Source organism: Mchenga conophoros, linkage group LG12 (genome assembly GCF_057382185.1).
Source record: "Mchenga conophoros isolate Kocher_MC1m ecotype Shallow Benthic linkage group LG12, M_conophoros_male_GT1.1, whole genome shotgun sequence".
NCBI lineage: Eukaryota > Metazoa > Chordata > Actinopteri > Cichliformes > Cichlidae > Mchenga > Mchenga conophoros.
This window is the reverse complement of record NC_140537.1, coordinates 4,606,639-4,630,564: the sequence shown is the minus strand read 5'-3', so window position 1 is coordinate 4,630,564 and position 23,926 is coordinate 4,606,639. Positions and strand designations below refer to the sequence as shown.

General features: G+C 43.5%; 1 protein-coding gene and 1 long non-coding RNA gene across 2 annotated transcripts; one reads left to right on the top strand and one right to left on the bottom strand.

Annotated features, from left to right (window-relative positions):
* Window positions 1-827: 827 nt before the first annotated feature.
* Window positions 828-3,401, top strand: LOC146561950 (fatty acid synthase-like). The gene is made up of 4 exons (XM_085293406.1): window positions 828-1,211; window positions 1,342-1,440; window positions 1,881-2,132; window positions 2,260-3,401. Exons 1-4 carry the CDS (start codon window positions 1,122-1,124, stop codon window positions 2,395-2,397), a joined length of 579 nt encoding a protein of 192 aa, XP_085149532.1. The 5' UTR covers window positions 828-1,121; the 3' UTR covers window positions 2,398-3,401.
* LOC146561949 (uncharacterized) lies at window positions 2,848-9,500 on the bottom strand. Its single transcript, XR_014894588.1, has 2 exons — window positions 7,843-9,500; window positions 2,848-4,866 (listed from the first exon to the last, which is right to left on the bottom strand). It is a non-coding gene; the product is annotated as an uncharacterized LOC146561949 (long non-coding RNA).
* Between the last annotated feature and the right edge of the window lie 14,426 nt (window positions 9,501-23,926).

Sequence of the window (23,926 nt, the reverse complement as noted above, 5' to 3'; positions counted from 1 at the left end):
AGGATTCATTGGCAAGCAGACAACCAGTTCCAACTACTGGGAAGAACCAGTGCGATGCATTTTGTGGTACGCGTCGTGGTAGCTCCTGCTAGGATTTAGGACAGACCTGAGGCTGATGAGAAGGATCTGGGTGTTGCAGGGCCGTCCTGGCTGACACGGCGCTGCGTGAAGCTCTGGGATGCTGCCTCTGGACTGGCACACTGGGGTGGTGGTTCCCCTGTTTAAAGACCTAGACCTGAGCGTGTGCTCCAACTGTCACACTCCTCAGCCTCCTCTATGCCAGGGTGTGTCTGTCAGTCAGGCCTCTGATTCAGGAGGAAGCAGTTTGTGTCCTGGTCATGATCACTGGAGCAGCTTGTTATCCTCTCGACTGCAGGGTCTGTGGGAGTTTGCACAACCAGTCTACATGTGGTTTGTGAGGCTTCTACTTTTGTAGGATCTTCATCTTACAGTACAAAGAGCCTTTGCTGCAGCTGTTGTTGTGTTTTGGCGCCTCATGGATAACTTTTCATGTCATTTGAGTTTCAGGCTTGTTGGTGTTGCTGAGCTGTGTGCATCGTCTGCGTGGGTTTGTCAGCATAATGGGGCTCATATTAAAATGACTTTACAGTCACAGAGAAAAACTTTAAAACACAAAATCAACACTTTGAACCATCGTGGAAACTACGTGTCCTTACTTGTCATCAAATGATGAGTGTGCGTCCTCACCAGGTGTCACAATCATGTGTATCAAAACGTGTGTAACTGTTAAACAGCAAAATGTGTTAAAGCTGAAAGTCTGACTGTTCAAAGGTGAAACTACAAACACTTGTACATATACAGCTCCCTCCATAATGGCCTGAGGAAAACCAAAGACCTGATGTGATTTCATGTTTTCTTTGTTTCACAGTTTAAAAGTTTGTGGTTCTGTTCTCAGACCTTTGTCACTCACATGTTGTGCATCAGCTGTTTATGTCACTGTGCAGCCAAACTAACTCCCCTCATGTGTTTCCTTTGCAGCTGCTCCTCTGGATAGCATTGAGTCCCTGGCTGCCTACTACGTGAGCTGCGTCAGGCAGGTGCAGCCGGACGGCCCGTACAGAGTCGCTGGATATTCTTCTGGTGCCTGTGTAGCATTTGAAATGTGCTCTCAGCTGCAGACCCAGAATCAGCCTGTGGAGTTCCTGTTTCTCTTTGATGGCTCACATTCATATGTGGCAGCGTACACACAGGTCAGAGAAACACTCGCGCATCTTTATTTCATGTATATGCTGTATAGCGTGTGTGATGTTGGTTTTGAAGGATGAGCTCTGGTCACATGATCTGCATGTGAACAGGTTTAACTGTGTTTTTGATTTGCAGAGCTACAGAGCCAAGCTAACACCCGGCAACGAGTCTGAGGCTGAGACTGAAGCCTTGTGTGCCTTCATCCAGCAGTTCACTGGCATTGAATACAACAAGGTATACTGTCTCTGACCCACAGGTTCACACACAAGTATTCCTTTATGTGGCATCAGCGTTAAAGGCCACACAACCTGAGCTTTTGCCTCACGGCGCCTGTAAGGTAAAGATGGTGACTGTAACACAGTCTGGAGCTGCTGTTCCAGCACAGTCTGTGTGTGGTGCAGGTTTGACTCAACAATGATGTGATGTTTGGAGCTGTTATGGAGACTAAAGTAAAACATGCGGTTAAATCAAACCTTCGTACAGTTTCTCACTGAAAGCTGACATTTGTAACTCCTGAATATCAAAACATCTTCATTTTGCATTTTCATATACATAAGATCTGTGATGTTCATTAATTATGTGTCACTTACTTTTCTGAAAACAACAATATCTCCGCGAGCACGCGGTAACGTTTGCTATGAACTTACAGTCGTCTCCATGGTTACATCCTACAGCTTTTGGAGACTCTGCTCCCGCTGTCAGACCTGAATGCACGCGTCAGTGTGGCCGTGGACCTAATCACCTCCGCTCACAAGGACATCGACCGAGACTCACTGCACTTTGCAGCCTCCGCTTTCTACTACAAGCTAAAGGCTGCTGATGCATATGTACCTACTGCAAAATACCACGGCAGCGTGAAGCTGCTGCGCGCCGAAACCAGCAGCGAATATGAGCAAAACCTGGGAGCTGACTATAAGCTCAGCGAGGTACCGATGCACATTTACATCAGTCTGTAGTACTTATCTTCACTGTGCGTGTGTGCGCTTGTGTGTGTTTCTATAAACTCTGTCTGAGCCTTCCAATGTTCAAACTGTGTACTGCGTCTTTCTTCAGGTCTGTGATGGCGAGGTGTCGGTCCACGTCATCAAGGGAGATCACCACACTTTCCTAGAAGGCGCGGGGGCGGAGTCTATCAAGAACATCATTCATAACTCGCTGGCTGAGCGAGCTGTCAAACCAAGGGAGGGTTAAACATCCACCGTCTCTTCACCCTAATTCCTCAGCTTTCCCCAAACTAGACTGTAAATGTGTCGTTATAGGAAGTGTTTGCACTGCTTATGTTTACACGCTACTGTTATCCTAATATCCCAAATGTTAATGGTTAGTGAACCAGTCGACATCCCATCATCTCACAGCTCCATCGATTCCAACTGCAAGTTTTGTTTTTTGTTGCCATATGTTGTTGTTTGCAGAAGTTCATCCCACAACAAAATAACGTGGTTAAAAAATGAATGTAACAAAGTAACAAACACTGACACATTGATTGAATCCTGAATTACATAACATCACTCAAATTGGTGTTTCTGCTCATGCAGACATCAGTAGACAGGCAAACGCGCTGCGACCAGCCTGATGAGCGACTGTGGAGGGAGGGCTGACCCTGCAGCCGTGTTTCTGCACACTAACTACTCGTAACACAAGTTGGAGGCATTTCTTTATTTTGTGATATTTGTTTACTTTTCAGTCATGTGACCACACAGTCATCAGTTACAGTGGCAACCAGCAAATGTTTACGTTGTCAATAAGTTAACAACAAATTAAGTGTTTCATAAACTGTGTTTTAACAATGACACTCGTGTTACTGTAATTTACAGACCAGTTATTTCACTAATTCAGAAGAAAAACTGCTTCTCTTCATGATGGACTGTGTCAAACACACGCTGTTGTTCTGACAGACGCCTGTGACAGAGGCGTCGCTAAGGACCAAATGTGTCTCTTCAGAGGTTAATCAGAGATGTGAATGATCACTGTAACAGTGAGATCATATTTACTGATGTAACCTCTGAGAAACTGTTTCCTTTTAAAGGCTTTGGTCCAGAGATCTAAAACCTCAGCAAATAATCCAAACCTGAGTACAACAGCTGGCCTGAGACCTGTGATTGGGTCAGTGAAGGAAGCTGCTGATTGGAGATGAATGTGCTGAGGAGTCACAGTACGATGGACGTGACAATAAAGGCCTCTGTGTTTTATTGTAACATTTCTGTTATGTTTTGTAGGACTAATAAGGGCCTCAACAGTCGCTCAGTGTTTTCCTTCATTGTAACGAGCCTGTCCCGTTGGATCTATGATTCCTGTGCTTTTGTTGTCGTTACTATTTCTGATCATTTATCTTGTAAATATAGTTTTTGGGTTTTGTTTTTTAGAGGATGGGTCAGTTTATCAGGGACTGAAACACAAATCCTGTTGGCCCAGAAAATTCTTAGTCGCTGTTGGCGCCACCCGACCGTTTAGTTCAGACCATTAAAGTAACGACTGGTTCTATATGACACTTTTCTACATGCAACAAAGGTGGTGATGGAAGGAGGAGAACAAACTTTTTTGTCTGTATTTAATAGCACAATGAAGACCAGACAGCAAAGCAGGGAGGGAGAAATAAAGGGCCTCAGGTCAGAGTTGAACCCGGCCGCAGCATTTACCCCATGACCAGGTGACGTGGTCACCCGCCCGACCCTTACGCACAGCAGTATTTCACTTCAGCTACCAGGAGTATGTGGGTCGAGCATGCAGACTGAACTTTAGCTGCATGTTAGAAAGCCGAGTTTATGAATGAAGGCTAGAACAAATGTCCCGGCTGAAGGAGGAGGGGCTGCAGAGGTGTATAAACACAGGTGGGCGGGGCAGGGCTAGTGTGCAGGATGACTCAGTGACCTACACTGACCCGTGTTGGTGAACATTTTGTTAAAGTTAAATGTTTTCAAGCTGACAAGTAAATTATCCAGCGAGCTAAGTTGAGCTGACCGACGTGCAGTAAGGTTTTCATGCTCTTCACTAACAGCTGATCGCTGAGAATATATCAACAGTAATAATGTCCTGTAATTCCCACGGCTCTGTATGTCACACCTGCGTATGCTTCCCCATCACATTCATCACCTGTTCCTCTGGTGTCTCTGATTGGAGCACGCAGGTGTGTGGAGCAGAGTGAAATCACACACCTAATGCTGTTTTATTCAACCTGGATCTTGGAAGTTTTGATTAACATCAGTGTCAAACATGAACTAACTCTTTGTCCCCTTCAACATTACATGTTGTTTTTTGAAGTAACAGGTTCAGTGATCTTAAAAGGCTGCGGTAACGTGTCGCTGATAAAACACTGAGTCATTTTCAAATTATTCACTTTAGTTCAATTCAGCTTTATTGTTTTATGTGAAAGTCTCCATCCTGTGTCCTTCACTTATCTTTATCCCAGGTGTGAATTGTTCACAGGACTTAAAAGAAGGACGTGTCTGTGGAAAAGGCTCCGGCCAACCTAAACTCCTCCCTCATCAGGACACAGAAGAGCCGCTGAGGCAGCGCCTTGGAGTACGCTGCTGGTCGCGGCACACAGGTGCGCAACAAGATCTCCCGGCCTGCTGGAGGAGGGAAGTCTGGTACTCTGCTGCTTCCCCCAGTTTGCTTCTTGTCAGATCCCAAGTCCTCATCGACGGGCGCCAGAAGGGCAGCCTAAAAGGGCAAAGGTCAAATGTTAGCAAACAGCAACCGATTCTGAAGAAATGTGCTGTGTGATATTCAGAAGTACTGTAACCCGAGTCTCCCACAGAGACCTGATCCAGACTACAGCTCACAAACACAGCTCCTCTACTAACACCTCACTGCAGCTGCACGCTGCTGATCCTGTCTGTGATTAGAAATGATTTCAATAAAGTAAAACAGAGGCTCGTTTTCTATGAGCGTAAACAGGGATCTCTTTTTCAGTCTCAGTGTAACAAACGTGTTTACTGAATAAGTCTTTCAGTAAAAATGTTTTTGTTAATTCAGTAAAATCTGCAAAGATGACTTGTACTGTTGGCAGCAACAAACAGAGACAACAGAGTGTGGGACAGACAGGAAGTCAGGACACGTCTATGTGCTTCACAGTGGGACTAGAACATGAACATTTCTACACACACCACAGGCAGCAACTGTGCAAACCTCCACGTCACCAAAAACACCCTGCAGGTCCCATCAGAGCAACGGCAGAGAAAACAGATGAAAGGTCTGTTAGAGAGAAAAACGCTTCGCTGCTTTCTTACCTGTATGACACCAAAAGGGTTTTGTTTTTTTAATAATAAAGGCTTCATGTTTTACAGTTAAAGGTAAAGCTCATGCAAACATGCAGGCTTATTTGTCTGATCAATGCAAAAGTTCAAACATGTCTCTTTCAAGCCTCATTATCAGCTGAGATCATAGTAAAGACACAGACAGGATCCTGATCCATCTGTTCTTTATATAATTACTGTTTTTACTGTAATGTAGAATATCATGGACATAATACACAGACTGCAGCCTAAATACTGCTAAAAACAGCTCTTTTTATTTTTAAGGTTTCACGTATTAACCTTTTATTATAAAAGTCACCTGATCCTTAGCAGGTGTGTATACAGAAATACACCAGGTCATTATTTAAGCAAAGCGAAGCCAAACTGCTCCTGTGTGACAGATGAAGTCCACCTTTAAACAGCATTTAGATGCTGCTAATGAAACTCGATTAGTGGCAGCACTGGTCTGTGGGCTGGGGACACTGGTGCCACCAGTACAGCGCGCACTTTTCACAGCGCCACCATGTGGACCAAACTGTATTCTGGGTCAAACCTGATGTTTTATCATTTACACTGAACAAAAATATAAACGCAACACTTTTGCTTTTGCTCCTGTTTTCCATGAGCTTAACTCAGAGATATGAAACATTTTCTACAAACACAAAAGACCCGACACTCGCAAGCAATGTTCCCTCTAAGCTGCGCGCGTACACAATTGCGCACTGCTGGCACGGTCTCTGCACAGAAAATCTGCGTTGCGCGCACAAAAAAAAAAAAAAGAAATTCACCTGAATTGAAATTAAAATGAAAACTTTAACAATCCTGTTTTGCAGTGTTAGTCAGTGACTGGCTGCTCCCGTATGGGATTAGAACGAGGCCACCTTATCCCGTAGTCCAGCCAATCACGCGATTCACATTCGTATATACGCAGCTAATCAACGTCGCTGTCAGGCTCTGACGCGTCCTTATGCGCCGACACCGGTGTTTTAGCAAAGCGGCTGATGTGGAGTGAAGCCACGTTAATGACAACGTGTACAACCATTGGAGATGTGAGCAGGACAGACGGAACAACTGACGGGAAAAGTGTGGACTTTATACCAGTTTTTAAATTGTGTTGATCGGCCGCGTACAACCAGAGTTATGATAAAAATATCTGCAATGTTTGGTTTTCTTCCTGAATACTGTCGTTGTTTATATTTACTGCGGGAAGAAACGGTGAAAACGCCGTTTTATAAGGAAAACGCTCGAAAGCCTGTGAGCAAAAACAACACCCCACCACCCTTTCCTATTGGTGGAAAAATGTACCATGTGGACCAATCAAAAATTATATGGCAAGGGTTAGAAACGGGAGGAAGTTTTAGGAGTGACGGCGGTGCTTGGAGATGTGAGAGATTTGCGACGTTTAGCGCAAATCTTATGTAGTGAGTGTGTAGTGTAGTCAGCAGTTTTGTTGTGTGTGTCAGAACAATGAGGCGACTGCTGAATGTTACAGGTGTTACAGCAGTGATACATCTGCTGTTGTCCTGCAGGTATCAGGCTGTTGTTCTCCTTCATCTCATAGTGGACACAAATTATTTTTTGGAGTGGCACAAATAATTTGTGTGGCATCGGATTTGATGCAGAACAGCTGATTGTTCTGTAAATAGTTTGAAATGTTTAATTAAAAAACGCCTTGGCTACATTTTTAGGTAAACAGCTGCAAAAAACTTTGTTTGCATAACTCGGTTACTTTTTTGAAGAAGTAACTATATAATTAATTGCCCAACATTGGTCATTATATCCTGTATTTTGCAGACAGAGTTACAGACTCTCTCCCAGACCACAGACTCATAATACAAGTCAGAGCTTTATTAAAAAAAAAAGAAAGAAAGAAAGTTGTGTTTTCAAAATTAGAGTTATTTTTACTTCCAATAGTGTTAACATACTGCACAGGTCAGGAACAAGATTTTTTGTTACATTTTCATTGTAAGTGGGCTGAAGCAGTTAATTAAAAGTAGTCTAACATGCCACACCTGTGAGGTGTGGCATGTCAAGGTGCTGATTAGACAGCATGAATATTGCACAGGTGTGTCTGAGACTGCCCACAATAAAAGGCCACTCTGAAATATGCCGTACATGTGTAGCACAATGACACATGTCGCAAAACCAGTCAGGATCCGGTTCAGCTCATGGAAACAAAAGTGTTGTGTTTATATTTGTGTTCAGTGTAACAAATACTGAGACGTCTAATAATGTTGTGTGTTGTTCATCTGAGGACGCTGCAGAGAACCAGATTATTTTTATTATCCTGTTTGTCTGTTATGTGAACCTTTAGAGGATGTACCTTATAAAGACTGAGTGTGTTTATCGCACTATGTTAAATGTAACTGTGAGCGACACGAGGCTTACTGCTCATGGTTACCTCATCAGTGGTGAAGTCAGCCAGCTTGATGCAAGAAAGAGGAAGAACAAAAGGATGAAAGAGCAACACACAGATGAAAAACAAAAACAGACTTTCTAACCGACAGAGCTGAAATCTGAACATGTCACCAGCTGCAGGAGGCAACGCTCTGAACCACGTCGTTCCTCCTCCAGATGGAGCTTTTACTGCCTATAGTCTCTTGACATACAATGGTTGGATTGTCCTATGATACTGTATCAGCTGAGCCTCAAATTCTTATGATCTCGAGCTTCAGTCTCAGTGAATCCTTAGTTGGCTCAGATGCATCATCTGGTGTTTGAGTGTAACAAGGTGGTTGTAACACAAAAGGTGTGTATGTGTTTGTGTAAACAGGTGAGTGTGGTTTGTAGTGTCCAACTAAAGCAGCGTGTCTAACCAACCACATCTCCAGGGCTGAATCAGGTGACCACGAGCCATCGCTCCACAGCTGCTGAGGGAGCTACAACCCTCATTCAGCCTTTCATAGACATACGGCAATGAACTGTATGAACAATAAACTTTATTCATACACACAAATCCCTTTAGGGTTGTGTCAGCGAGGGCAAACGTGCCACATCAAATACATGGAGCTACAAGCTGTGGTGACCCACTGTCAGTAAGGGAGCTTTATTACACACACACAGCATCAAATCATAACAACAGTTACCTCAAGCTACTTCTATGTTATAAGGCAAAGACCCTGCAGTTACACAGGGAAACATTAGGTGACCGTCTGTGAGCGACAGTGGGAACCAAAGCCTCTAACAAACATCCATCGATAGATGAGGGGCAGACGGGCTGAATGCAGAGAGGTCTACTAACACATGTTGAGTGAAGAAGAAACACCCAGTGCATTATGGGGAACTTAGACCTATAACTTAGACCTGTGTGCGCCTTAGCATATGCTACTTCCGGCGCATAGCGCTTAGTTTCCGGTGTGATATTCGCTCCTTGTTCACGGTCGGGTTTTTCAACCAAATGGACGAATCAAGTGGCAATTTACATTTTTCGAGATGTCGAATGTATCTGTAGATGATGTTGATCGACTTGTCGATATTTCCCCCCCGCGCCTCAGAGCAAACGAGAGAAAGGATTCAGATTTTATACTTCTCAGTATCTGTAAACAGCGCTCCCTCGTTTATGTTATAAATAATTATAAATTTGTTGTGTTTTCTTTAACAATGTCAGAAGGAGAGAGGCACTGAGGCACCGTCTTCCGCCCCCCGATGCTCCTGCTGCGCCTCCTCCTTCTGACAGGAACTGCCTACAGAACAAGCATGAATGATGCCTGAGTGGACACACACAACTCACAAGTTCCTGGCTCTGTCAGCTCCTCTGCAGAGGGTTTCCCTAAGAAGGTGGACCTAGCAGGGTCACCGGGGGACGGGGAGCTGTGCCTCAGGGCCCTCACTTCGTCGGAGAAACCCTCATGCAGAGTTCAGAAACTTGTGTGTTGAGTATGTCGCTGTGAGCCTCCACCATTTAACTAGTGGGTGCAGCCTGAACTGTCTAGAGACAGACCAGACCAGCTGCACAACACAGACACTTCAAACCTGAGGACAAATCTAAGAGAACAGAAAAAGGAAAGGAAACTTAGCTTAGAACCATGCAGCGCTACAGGAGACGGCAGCACTGCAGAGGTGAGGACCGGCACCTGTTTGAAAGAGACAAATGCACACAAAATAAGTGTTTGTTGTAGAATGTGCAGCATGAAAGTAGCATGCATGTTTTGCATAGAACTGTTTTATGCATCTGCATTTCACAAAGAATGACAAATTGGTATACGGGACAACAAATAAAATCTAATGTATAGAAAAAAGATAATAGGATATGCCCATGACAATAAGAATGATAAAGGACTTCACAAAGTCAATTTATTGCTAAAGTGTGATCTTAGAAAATTGCTATTGTGCACCACACTAAACAGAACAAATTCTGTCAAAACTTACTTTTGCAAGATCCCACAAATGTTTTGCAAGATCTTGAGAGTTTTTTTCTTTGCATTTATCATGCTTCCATCAATACCTGTAAAGCTGTACAGAGTACTGCAGCTGGTTGTTAATGAATGCAACAAAGACCACCAGATCAAAGTACACCTAGCCACGAGTGTTTCCCCTTCCACTGAGCACTATCTTCATCTCGCAAAATACATGTTCAAATTTTTTTTCTTCAATGTGCCTTGTGAGGCTCCATAACATACCTATCAATCTGTGAGCATTTCTCAGAGGCTGCAGCAACTGCAGCTTTTGAGGAAGTTGCAACAGCACATTTGTGAATTCTCACGCGTAGCCCTACAGGAACACCCACAGTTACAAATACCATAGCGACCAACATCAGTGCTACTACTGCCCACAGTTCATGTAAAGGAAACATAACGGTGTCATACAATAAACTACAGAATCAGCATTGTTGTCTGTGAAGGTTCTCAGTCATTCAGGTCATCGTAGTCAAAGGAGCTTGTAAAGAAAAGCATCTGGACTTCTTTAAGTTGCTTGAAGACGTTTCACCTCTCATCCGAGAAGCTTCTTCACTTCATCAGCATTGTTGCACAATTCAATCTTGTTACCCTTCTTTAAAGTCCACCACCTGTGCTGCAAGTGAAGTTGATGCATTAACACATTGAAAGTTGTGGCACTTCTCATTATTTGACGTGCACAGCTGCTCTGTGTGAGGGTCAAACATTTGTTTATTCAACACCTGTGAAGGTATCAGAAAAAATGCATAGATAGCAAGAGAAGCAAATTAAAGCACTGCACGTGCTTTACGTGCTATGACATGCTGCACGTCATAAAACCCAGTTTCTTGATTAACATTTTTAAGAGTTAAGTTGTAATACTTTTGTGCATTATTAAAACAAATCCTAAAATTCTGTATCACTGTGCTGTTACGAGAAGGTAGCTTGAATGTAGGTATCTGGCCCTGTGTAAATCTTGAGCATGAGTGATGTTGTGGGACAGTGCACCAACTACACAGGTACAACAGCCGGAGAACCAAGAACCAGGAACAGCTACTTGGCGATCCCGACACAGACTCCAGCTTTCCATATCTGCATCTGCAATGAATATTAATAGAGATAAAATACAATCTTTTGTCCTGTCTTCCTTCTCTCAGCCCAACCGGTCGCAGCAGATTTGGCGCTATATAAATAAAATTGAATTGAATTGAATACAATTTGCGCTCTCAGAGTGCTTCTTGTTTGTTTTTGTTGTAATCTGACTGTGGATTTTGATGTTTTTAAAAGCATAATACAGCAAAAAAACAAACAAACAAACAAACAAAACCCAGAAGGCCTTTTAAATTTCTTTAAATATTGTTCTGCTTTAGTCAAATCAAAAGATTGTATATTATTAACTTGAAATTGAATTGTGATTTTAATTTTAGGAATAGAATTTTAAGAATATTAGTTTTTACTGTCTCCAAATGGACAGGTAAAAAGCAGCTTTGAATTGACAGACCTCAAATAATAATATATTTCTTGGATTCGAGGGGGCACCCAAACTCCACCTACACTACTGTGCTAGACAGCAATATCATAGAACAGTGAACTCTTGGCACACACAAAAAATCCCCAGTGTAATCAATCCTCCACAGCAATGAAACACTGGATTATTGGGTACAGACACTCTCTTGTAGCCAAAAGGTCAGAGGGTTAGTCCTTTCCAAAGCTATCAAAACATCATTTAGCAGGGCAGCGGCAAACAGTGTCTGAAAAGTGACTTTTCATAACCACTGTCATACTTATTAGATATTAAATTTACAATTGTTTTCTTCTCTGTATTGTTATCCATTCAGAACCAATACAATTATCCTGATAGATGCAGAAGGGAATGTGATCTTCACAGAGCGCACCATGCTTGACTGTGACACAACCAAATGGAGCACCAGTTCTTTCCAGTTCAAACTGCAGGAGTGAAGACACAATGGAGGAAACCTACTCTGTGCCTTTCTGCATCATCTCTCCTTCCGTTACCTTTTCCTCACCATCTCCTTCAGCTGAGCCTCATGTGACCGCAAAGACTCATCAGCACTTTTTTTATTCAGCTAGTCACTAGCTGCCTCGTTAACATCAGTTTCATATATTTCTTACTTTTGATTTAATTTAAAGATGTATGCTAATTTTTTTAAAAAAAAGCAAAGATGCCAAAGGACATTTAGAGTTTTGTAGAGGAAAATATTTTACCTACATGTCATGAACCTTCTCAAAAATTATAGCTTGAATGTAATTTGGTAAATATAAGATTGGTGTGATGCCATTTTCTGTCATGAACGCTAGACATTGTGGCCCTTTCACACACATGGCAAAAGACAGGAGATGATCTGTGTTTGGCACATTACATGCAGTACGTTATGACTGGTTCTGACATTAGTGGTTTTAAATACAGCTTGTCTGGGTGAAGTGTAGAAAAGCTCGTCTGCGGTGCATGAATACATGCTTTTTGGTGTCCGATGTAACCTTCCATCCATGATTTACATTTTATGCTCTATTTTCAGGCTGCAGGCTAAATTGGCATCCTATGACAAGTCATAGGGTCACATATATTTTTCTAGAAGATTTAAGTTCACACGAGTCATCACCAGGATTACTGGCTACTTTGTAAGTTTCTGATTACCCTTTCATTGGTGTTTAGGTAATTTTGCGTCACAGCATCAAATGTTTCAATGCACTGTTAAATGCACTGGATCTTGAAAAAACAGCCTGAAAATAAATAACAGTTTATCCAAACACCTCTCTTTTTGATTGTTGCATTATGATTACGGATACAAAATAACTGTCAGGAGCCATGTGCTCACACACATATCAGTATAGGCCTAGGAAGCTGGCTCCGCTGCTTCCTGTATGACTCTAGGATTTACCCACATGCAGGTGACGTATGAGTAATGTATTTATTAATGTGAAGAAAGCTTTTTGTAACCAGATTGAACCCATGGTTAATTTGACTTCTGTTCCCTAAAAAAAAAGAGTTCAAACTTGATATGATTTGTGAGTAATATGTACATATGTATTTTGATCTTTTGTTAGTTTTTTCCATTTAAAATCTCCCTATGGTCATTTAACCAGTATCCCTGGTTTGCAGTGTTATGCCATTGTATGTACTTTAGCTGACCTGCAACTGTTTTCAAACAGTGACCCCTCCTGCCTGTGTGGAATATTGCACCCTTCAGGATGTACCTGAACATTTGGTGTATTTAAAGATTACCTTCTTATTTTTTTAACCAGCAGAATGGGCACTGGTATCTTCACATCAATGTTTTAAAGCAATACAGCATCTAAAGAGGTGTAGAGGAGTATAAATCTAGACAAGTACAAATAGAATACCAGTGGCACAGCATTAAAAAATAATGCAGTTTTTATTTTTATCTGATTAATTTCAGCTGTGAAACAAATTTGTGGTTGTATTACCATCACTCCATGTTTATAGGCTGTATGTAAACATCTTTATAGTTTTCTTAATATACTGTGTGCTGTAAGCATCCACCAGTCCCAGAATTAGCACTCTCTGCTAAAGGCAGCAAGAGTCCACTCGACAAAACCAAAGCATGTTTTGTAAGATTTTGCATCACTGATTAAATATATCTGAATTTATTGATTCATGCAGGAGGTGTGTAGCACATGCTCACTTTAATGTTATAGTTAAATATTATTGTTGATGGGCACAGAAAAGACTCCGCACGCACACACACACACATAAAAAAAATAATAATTTTTTTTTAAAAAGTTGCCTCAACAAAAGGGCACTTTGGGCACCCATCAGGAAAGGGGCGGGTGCTCAAGCCCCTCTAGCCCCCCCTCTGCACGTGCCTGTGGCGGGGTGTGGTTTGTGGCTGAGCAGCATCAGGGGAGGGGTGGAGCAGTGGATGTGTGTGTGTGTGTGTCCATCCATCCCTAGGTGAAGCTGCACCCGATGAAGGAGAGGAAGAGCGCAAATAAGTGGGGCTAAAAACCACAGCACTTCTCAACGGTTTTTCAGATAGAATCAGATAGAAGCGCATTCTCCTTTATAAATATGTGTATCCCTTCGTTACCATGGGAACGAAGATAAAGGAAGTTGTAGAGTCAATGCGGACTTTGTGGACATTTGAAAAGGTCAGGAGTTAAGAGTGGGACACTTGGGGTTTTTTCTTCTTTTTTTCTTTTTCTTTTTGCCACAAGACCGGAAAAACGGCATGTGTCCCTAAGTTGCGGCTTCGGTACGTTGGGATCTACCTATCCGAAGAGGAAGACGCATAAAGGGAGTGACTTTTTTTTTTTTTAATTGGCAGATAATTTCAAATGCAGCGTTTCTATCAGCTCAACAAATGTCAGCACACACAAACTGTGTGTAGTGTGTAGCACAGTGCGTTGGTAGCCAAATCGCCGGCTGCGGTGTTTGACACGAAGAAACAAGAAATCAAGCTGAGACAAGAAGAAGGTTTAGAAAGACAAGACAGGAGAGGAAGAAGAGACGTTACATTTAAAGGTAAGGACTCCTCATTTAAAGATCACGTGTAAGTCCTCGTGTTTTTAAATCACATACTGGGTCTGTACAGGTAACATTATGTTTTTTACATAGTGTGAAACGTGCTACAAATCAAACTTAGGTAGACTGTGTTACTTAAAGGCTGCAGGAAAATACTCGGTTGTGTTTAAAAAGGTTAGTTTGCTGTACTGTGATGGATTTAAAGCAAATAAGGATCCTAACTGCAAAAGAAAATAATTTTCAAAAAGGTTGAAATATCTAAAGCAATGGCAGATTTAAAAAAAAACACACACACAATAAAAACAACAGACTGCAGGGAGGTTCTGTTCTGTGATGTCACAATCAAGCTGGTCTGAATAGAGATACAGTCCCGATCAAAAGTTTAAGACCTCTTGAAAAATTGCAACAAAAAAATAAAAAAGTCATATTTTGCATGGTTGGATCTTAACAAGGTTCCAAGTAGAGCTTCAACATGCAACAAGCAGAAATTGGACAAAAGCATTTTTTGAGCATCCAATTTATTGAAAACAAACAGAAAAATAAACAGAAATCAAAGTTCCAAACATGAACTCAGTAATGAATAGCTTCACAGCTATTGCTGATCACTTCAAAAAATTTGTTGCGGCTCTGTTATAGCATCACACAAACATCTCACATAAGCTCTATCTCTACAGTTTTATGTCGCACTCATAGCACACTATGCCCACATTTGTGGAGAGCAACCTTTGCATCATTTGTGGTAATGGGAAACAGTAAGGCATTTTGTACCAGGAGCTCGTTTTGCTTGTCGACCCCTAACAGTCAGCAGATAACATGTTAATCAGGTTATGTTATGACAATCCCTGCAGCACATCCATTTAAATGTTTTGGAGACGTGAGCGGGGGGGCCAACTTCACTCACTCTTCAAATCCAACAAAAGTGGTATCAAACGTTTGTGCTACGTTTGTGCTGCAAAAATTTTCGTTTGTGCTGCTATCATTTTAAAGATATTAATAAAAATTTCTAGAGGTCATCAGAGGTCAACCAGCCCCCTCATAATAATGGAATCAAGCAAAATTGGTGTCAATCAGTTGTGCTATGTTTGTGCTGGTTTGTGCTGCTAAAGTTGTCGTTTGTGCTGCTTCTGTTTTCAAAGACATTAATGAAAATGTAAAGGTCAAATGTACTGTTTATAAGATTGGGGAAAACTGCAGTCAGCTGAGACTGAAGAAGTCACTTGGATGAGTGACGAAACGTTTCTCCCACTGAAAGTGTCCGGATGAACAGAATCAACCTTTTGGAATTTACTTACCCGGATGATTAAGCACGCATCAAGACGTTGTTTTATTAATATTTTTAAAATGATAGCGGCTCAAACAACAATTTTAGGAGCACAAACCAGCACAAACATAGCACAACTGATTGACACCAATTTTGTTTGATTCCATTAATATGAGGGGGCTGGTTGACCTCTGATGACCTCTATAAATTTTTATTAATATCTTTAAAATGATAGCAGCACAAACGAAAATTTTTGCAGCACAAACGTAGCACAAACGTTTGATACCACTTTTGTTGGATTTGAAGAAGGTGGGGGGGCCAACTTCACTCACATTTTGGAGACCGTTGATCAAACGTAAATATGTCCAGTCACTTTTGATTCAACCTGCTTAGCTTGATCTCACATTTGCCGTTTCCTCTATCTCTATCCCCTGTGTGTGTCTGTGTGTGTGTGTGTGTGTGTGTGTGTGTGTGTGTGTGTGTGTGCGATGATCTCACATTTGTCATTTCTTCTTTCTCTCTCCCCTTGTCTTGTGTGTGTGAGTGAGAGAGAGATTATCATCTAACATTTGCCATTTCCTCTAGCTCTTTCCCCTGTGTGTGGGTGCATGTGTAAAGCTAAGAAGCTTAGTAATGAAGTAAATGAATTCATTGACGGGTGAACAAACAAGGGCAACACGGTGGCACAGTGGTTAATATAGTTGCCCGCACAGCAAGAAGGTCCTGAGTTCAACTCCACTATCAGGCTGAGGTCTTTCTGTATGGATTTCTCATGTTCTCAAAGTGTTTGTGGGGGTTCACTCCACGTGCTCCGGCCTCTTTCCAAAATCCTAGTTTGTGGAGAAACTCTGAAATGCTCTTAAGTGTCTAGGGTTGTCTGTATCTGTGTTAGCCCTGTAACAGACTGGTGACCTGTCGAGGGTGCACCCTGCTTCTCGCCCTAAGATAGCTGGGATAGGCTCGAGCTGCCCTGTGATACTGGAAAAGAAACACAGCAGAGAATGGATGGGTGGCTGATCAAACGTAAACATTTCCAGTCACTTTCAGTTCAAGCTGCTTAGCATGATCTCACATTTGCCAATTTCTCTATCTCTTCCCCCTCTGTTGTGTGTGTGTGAGATATTCTCACTTTTGCCATTTCTTCTGTCCCTTTCAACTGATCTGTGAGTGAGTGTGTGTGTGTGTGTGTGTGTGTGTGTGTGTGTGTGTGTGTGTGTGTGTGTGTGTGTGTGTGTGTGTGTGTTTGTCCCACATATTGCATACTCTGCTTTTGTCCTCAAATCAGGTAGGAAGTGTCTGTGTGGTTGAGCTGGTCTGGTCTGTCTAGACTTTCACTAGATAGATCAGGCTGCACCCACCTGTGAAACAGGTGGAGGGTCACCAGGACATGCAGAACTCGCTGACAGACTCCTGGCCACCTCTTGCCTCCTTAGTAGAAAGGGGCCACTCCCAGAGGCAGAGGGCTGTGAGGCACCGCCCGCCGGGCCCTCTCCTTTGGGAAAACCCTCAACACTGGGCCGAACCTTGGAGTTCTGTATGTCCATTCAGGCACACTCCATGCTTGATCTGTGGGCAATTCCTCTCAGAAGTGGAGGTCACGGTGGAGGCGTCGGAGGGCGGAAGGCGTTCCCTCAGTGGCTCTCCTCTTCTGAGATTGTGTAAAAACAAAAGTCAATGTAGTGTAAGCAGCTTGAAAGAAAGTAACTGAACTTTTTTAAATTTCTGGGAGACGGTTGCTCACACGCGGGCGGCACAGTGGTTAGCACCGTTACCGCACAGGAAGAAGGTCTTGAGTTCAGCTCTACCGTCGCTCTGTGTGGAGTTTGAATGTTCTTCCTGTTTTTGCGTGGGTTCTTTCCTTGTACTTCGGCTTCCTGCCACAGTCCAACGACCTGCAGTTAGTGGCAATAGGTACTCAAAGAGTGTAAATTGGCGATAGGTGCGAATGGTTTTCTGCGTCTATGTGTTAGCCCTGTAACAGACTGGTGACCTGTCGAGGGTGCACCCTGCTTCTCGCCCTAAGATAGCTGGGATAGGCTCGAGCTGCCCTGTGACACTGGAAAAGAAACACAGCAGAGAATGGATGGGTGGCTGATCAAACGTAAACATTTCCAGTCACTTTCAGTTCAAGCTGCTTAGCATGATCTCACATTTGCCAATTTCTCTATCTCTTCCCCCTCTGTTGTGTGTGTGTGAGATATTCTCACTTTTGCCATTTCTTCTGTCCCTTTCAACTGATCTGTGAGTGAGTGTGTGTGTGTGTGTGTCCCACATATTGCATACTCTGCTTTTGTCCTCAAATCAGGTAGGAAGTGTCTGTGTGGTTGAGCTGGTCTGGTCTGTCTAGACTTTCACTAGATAGATCAGGCTGCACCCACCTGTGAAACAGGTGGAGGGTCACCAGGACATGCAGAACTTGCTGACAGACTCCTGGCCACCTCTTGCCTCCTTATTAGAAAGGGGCCACTCCCAGAGGCAGAGGGCTGTGAGGCACCGCCCGCCGGGCCCTCTCCTTTGGGAAAACCCTCAACACTGGGCCGAACCTTGGAGTTCTGTATGTCCATTCAGGCACACTCCATGCTTGATCTGTGGGCAATTCCTCTCAGAAGTGGAGGTCACGGTGGAGGCGTCGGAGGGCGGAAGGCGTTCCCTCAGTGGCTCTCCTCTTCTGAGATTGTGTAAAAACAAAAGTCAATGTAGTGTAAGCAGCTTGAAAGAAAGTAACTGAACTTTTTTAAATTTCTGGGAGACGGTTGCTCACACGCGGGCGGCACAGTGGTTAGCACCGTTACCGCACAGGAAGAAGGTCTTGAGTTCAGCTCTACCGTCGCTCTGTGTGGAGTTTGCATGTTCTTCCTGTTTTTGCGTGGGTTCTTTCCTAGTACTTCGGCTTCCTGCCACAGTCCAACGACCTGCAGTTAGTGGCAATAGGTAATCGAAGAGTGTAAATTGGCGATAGGTGCGAATGGTTTTCTGCTTCTATGTGTTAGCCCTGTAACAGACTGGTGACCTGTCGAGGGTGCACCCTGCTTCTCGCCCTAAGATAGCTGGGATAGGCTCGAGCTGCCCTGTGACACTGGAAAAGAAACACAGCAGAGAATGGATGGGTGGCTGATCAAACGTAAACATTTCCAGTCACTTTCAGTTCAAGCTGCTTAGCATGATCTCACATTTGCCAATTTCTCTATCTCTTCCCCCTCTGTTGTGTGTGTGTGTGAGATATTCTCACTTTTGCCATTTCTTCTGTCCCTTTCAACTGATCTGTGTGTGTGTGTGTGTGTGTGTGTGTGTGTGTGTGTGTGTCCCACATATTGCATACTCTGCTTTTGTCCTCAAATCAGGTAGGAAGTGTCTGTGTGGTTGAGCTGGTCTGGTCTGTCTAGACTTTCACTAGATAGATCAGGCTGCACCCACCTGTGAAACAGGTGGAGGGTCACCAGGACATGCAGAACTCGCTGACAGACTCCTGGCCACCTCTTGCCTCCTTAGTAGAAAGGGGCCACTCCCAGAGGCAGAGGGCTGTGAAGCACTGCCCGCCGGGCCCTCTCCTTTGGGAAAACCCTCAACACTGGGCCGAACCTTGGAGTTCTGTATGTCCATTCAGGCACACTCCATGCTTGATCTGTGGGCAATTCCTCTCAGAAGTGGAGGTCACGGTGGAGGCGTCGGAGGGCGGAAGGCGTTCCCTCAGTGGCTCTCCTCTTCTGAGATTGTGTAAAAACAAAAGTTAATGTAGTGTAAGCAGCTTGAAAGAAAGTAACTGAACTTTTTTAAATTTCTGGGAGACGGTTGCTCAAATGCGGGCGGCACAGTGGTTAGCACCGTTACCGCACAGGAAGAAGGTCTTGAGTTCAGCTCTACCGTCGCTCTGTGTGGAGTTTGAATGTTCTTCCTGTGTTTGCGTGGGTTCTTTCCTAGTATTTCGGCTTCCTGCCACAGTCCAACGACCTGCAGTTAGTGGCAATAGGTAATCGAAGAGTGTAAATTGGCGATAGGTGCGAATGGTTTTCTGCGTCTATGTGTTAGCCTTGTAACAGACTGGTGACCTGTCGAGGGTGCACCCTGCTTCTCGCCCTAAGATAGCTGGGATAGGCTCGAGCTGCCCTGTGACACTGGAAAAGAAACACAGCAGAGAATGGATGGGTGGCTGATCTAACGTAAACATTTCCAGTCACTTTCAGTTCAAGCTGCTTAGCATGATCTCACATTTGCCAATTTCTCTATCTCTTCCCCCTCTGTTGTGTGTGTGTGAGATATTCTCACTTTTGCCATTTCTTCTGTCCCTTTCAACTGATCTGTGAGTGAGTGAGAGTGTGTGTGTGTGTGTGTGTGTGTGTGTGTGTGTTTGTCCCACATATTGCATACTCTGCTTTTGTCCTCAAATCAGGTAGGAAGTGTCTGTGTGGTTGAGCTGGTCTGGTCTGTCTAGACTTTCACTAGATAGATCAGGCTGCACCCACCTGTGAAACAGGTGGAGGGTCACCAGGACATGCAGAACTCGCTGACAGACTCCTGGCCACCTCTTGCCTCCTTAGTAGAAAGGGGCCACTCCCAGAGGCAGAGGGCTGTGAGGCACCGCCCGCCGGGCCCTCTCCTTTGGGAAAACCCTCAACACTGGGCCGAACCTTGGAGTTCTGTATGTCCATTCAGGCACACTCCATGCTTGATCTGTGGGCAATTCCTCTCAGAAGTGGAGGTCACAGTGGAGGCGTCGGAGGGCGGAAGGCGTTCCCTCAGTGGCTCTCCTCTTCTGAGATTATGTAAAAACATAAGTCAATGTAGTGTAAGCAGCTTGAAATGAAAGTAACTGAACTTTTTTAAATTTCTGGGAGATGGTTGCTCACACGCGGGCGGCACAGTGGTTAGCACCGTTACCGCACAGGAAGAAGGTCTTGAGTTCAGCTCTACCGTCGCTCTGTGTGGAGTTTGCATGTTCTTCCTGTGTTTGCGTGGGTTCTTTCCTAGTACTTCGGCTTCCTGCCACAGTCCAACGACCTGCAGTTAGTGGCAATAGGTAATCGAAGAGTGTAAATTGGCGATAGGTGCGAATGGTTTTCTGCGTCTATGTGTTAGCCCTGTAACAGACTGGTGACCTGTCGAGGGTGCACCCTGCTTCTCGCCCTAAGATAGCTGGGATAGGCTCGAGCTGCCCTGTGACACTGGAAAAGAAACACAGCAGAGAATGGATGGGTGGCTGATCTAACGTAAACATTTCCAGTCACTTTCAGTTCAAGCTGCTTAGCATGATCTCACATTTGCCAATTTCTCTATCTCTTCCCCCTCTGTTGTGTGTGTGTGAGATATTCTCACTTTTGCCATTTCTTCTGTCCCTTTCAACTGATCTGTGAGTGTGTGTGTGGAGGGCGGAAGGCGTTCCCTCAGTGGCTCTCCTCTTCTGAGATTGTGTAAAAACATAAGTCAATGTAGTGTAAGCAGCTTGAAAATAAAGTAATTGAACTTGTTGAGATGGTTGATCAAACTGAAATATTACTGTCATGGTCCAGTTACGCTACATGTATATGTATTTGTTTTTGTTTCTCTCACTTTCTTTCTTGCTTCCCTGCTCACAACGCGATGCCTGGGTGGACCTAATCATGGGCTCCCGGTTGCTGTCCTCACACCTGCAAGCAATTTCTCACCTGAGGTTCATCATCCTGTTTACCAGCCACTTCTGAAGGCAGTTGCTTGGAGCCCTTTGTCGCTGGACTACTGTGTAACATTCGTTAGTGCAATTCTAGCTTTGGAAATATTTTGATTTCTCTTTGTGCTTTGCTTGGCATTTAACATTTTGTCCTTGTATATAGATTTTCCGTGCCCCGCCTTGAGACCCTGTTCGTGAGTGTGGCAGTTGCAGTGAGCCTGTGGAGCCCCCCCACCCTCCATGGACCTCTGGATTCGCTGGACCCCTTCTCCCCACTTGTATATAGTGCACTCTGTGTCATGTAAATAAAAAAAATGTTTATTGTGATTCGTAGTCTGCGCTTGAGTCCTGCTCAGCCTTGACAATTTTTAGTCACTTTCGGTTCAAGCTGCTTAGATTCCCATGATCTCACATTTGCCATTTGTGTGTGTGTGTGTTTGTTTGTCCCACATATTGCATACTCTGCTTTTGTCCTCAAATCGGGTAGGAAGTGTCTGTGTGGTTGAGCTGGTCTGGTCTGTCTAGACTTTCACTAGATAGATCAGGCTGCACCCACCTGTGAAACAGGTGGAGGGTCACCAGGACATGCAGAACTCTTGCCTCCTTAGTAGAAAGGGCCACTGCCAGAGGCGGAGGGCTGTGAGGCATCCAACCCCCATCTCATCAATAGGGGGGTATGATCTGAAATAACAATAGATTGATAATTGCAAGTTTCAATAAGTGGAAGAGGACATTTATCAGTGACAAATGAATTTATCCAATAGAACATTTTGTGGACAGGAATATAGTCGGAGCATGTCCTGGATGAGTATCCTTATTAGAGCTTCTTTCTAGGTTAGAGAGCACACAGCTTGTACCTCCAGCTAAAATGAGATTGTGTGTTGTCATATCCAGAATTCACGAGAATTAATAGACAATTAAGGTTTCATCATCCCATTTGGGGGCATAAATGTTGGCTTAAATCAGTTCATAAAGTTGTCCATAAAGTCCATAATGTTGGCCAACCACAGTAATACGGACCCATAATAAGGACCCATAGGATCAGATAAAATGGTTGATACAGGAAATGGGACGTTTTTACCCATAAGGATGGCCACCCCTCTGTCTTAGAGTTAAAGTTGGAATGGACTATTTGGCCAACCCAACCAGTCTTCAATCTATATCGGTCTGCTATACAAAGGTGAGTCCCCTGTGGAAAAGACATAGCAGATTTTTTCAGTTGTGTAAGCACCTTTTTGTGCTTAACAGGGTGATTCATAGACTTAATGTTCCAACTTACAAAGTTGGCTGCATAACCCGTAAGCTTCGCCTGTATATTGACAGCAGCCATAGAGTTATCTAATCAAAGAGCAACAGTATGAATGTGTGTGTGTGATAGCCACTAACGTCTAATCACACTTATGTGAATTAACTTATATTTCAGCTATTTTACTTTAAATGTAAGTGATATTTTCTTTTGAAAATCCTCTAAATTAACTAGTTTTAACTATAGACCTGGTAACTAGTCTGGGATATTTGTAGCTGATGCTCCATTTTTGTACCAGTAGGTGGCAGTGTGAGACCATGGTTTGGCCTGTTGTTAGTAGTCAGAAGCATGCTCAGCACTGTTTTCTCATAATGTTACATGTACTCCCTGCCTTATCATTTCTTTCCTGCTTGCAGGCTAGTATTGTACCAGAAATAGAAAATAAAAGCAGTCACACCCGATATATTGCATAGATTAGTTATTAAGGTCAGAAACTGAAAGCACAGAAACATTGTTTAGTCTAGTAAATTCAACGTTCTGTAATGTTACTGATCGGCTCCACCTTTATAGTGTGTTGTTTTAGTTGTTTGTTTTCTGCCATAAAGTATTTACTTAAATTCAGTGCACATATCAAGATGGTAGTGATTACACCATTCTTTCGGAATCTTTCGAAATTCATGGATTATCTTTTTAGCATTCATTTTGAAGCGAGTTTCATAAGAAAATCGGCTTTGTCTATGACAGTGGAATATGTTCATTCTCTTTGTCTATCTGATAACAGAACACGTATTGAGAATATGTGAAATCCTATCTCGCTCTTGACGGAAGCAGTTGCATCTTTTCCCTCTCCCTTCCCTTATCTTTCCTGCTTGGCTTCTCATGTCCTTGTGTATTCTCGTGTAACTTTCTAACCCTCAGAGAGTCTCTCAGTCTTGTTCTCTAAGACCTAAAGAATTATGAATTTGATCAACTGGTCCCTTAACGAAATTGACACCCTATTTTTGATGAGAAGCCTGGGCTCGGGAGAGCCTGATTGTCCTGCAGAGCCCCTTGCTGCTGGATACTTGATGGTCGGTTGCGTCGTGTGTCTGGCGACACTCTCAATAGAGGACGTTGAACGAGATCTACCCATTTGGAACCATGATAACAGAGTTCTGGCTGATCGGAGCTGGCTTGAACCTGGCTTATCGAAAACAAAGAAAGCGGTCCCACAAGGCTGGCCGACGTGATTGACGATGGGCAATCTCTGAGTACTCACACTGCGTTTATTGAACGCAATATGGATAAGATCTTAGAGAAGCTCACGGCTCTGCAATGGGAAATTGACAGATCAAGTGACCAGTGATGGACATTAGACCAACTGTGAAATTGCATGCAGTTGTTCACATTAACCCAAACAATCATCTCCTTCACTCATTTGGCTCCTGAACAAGAAATTCTCTCTGATCGTATCCTTCAAG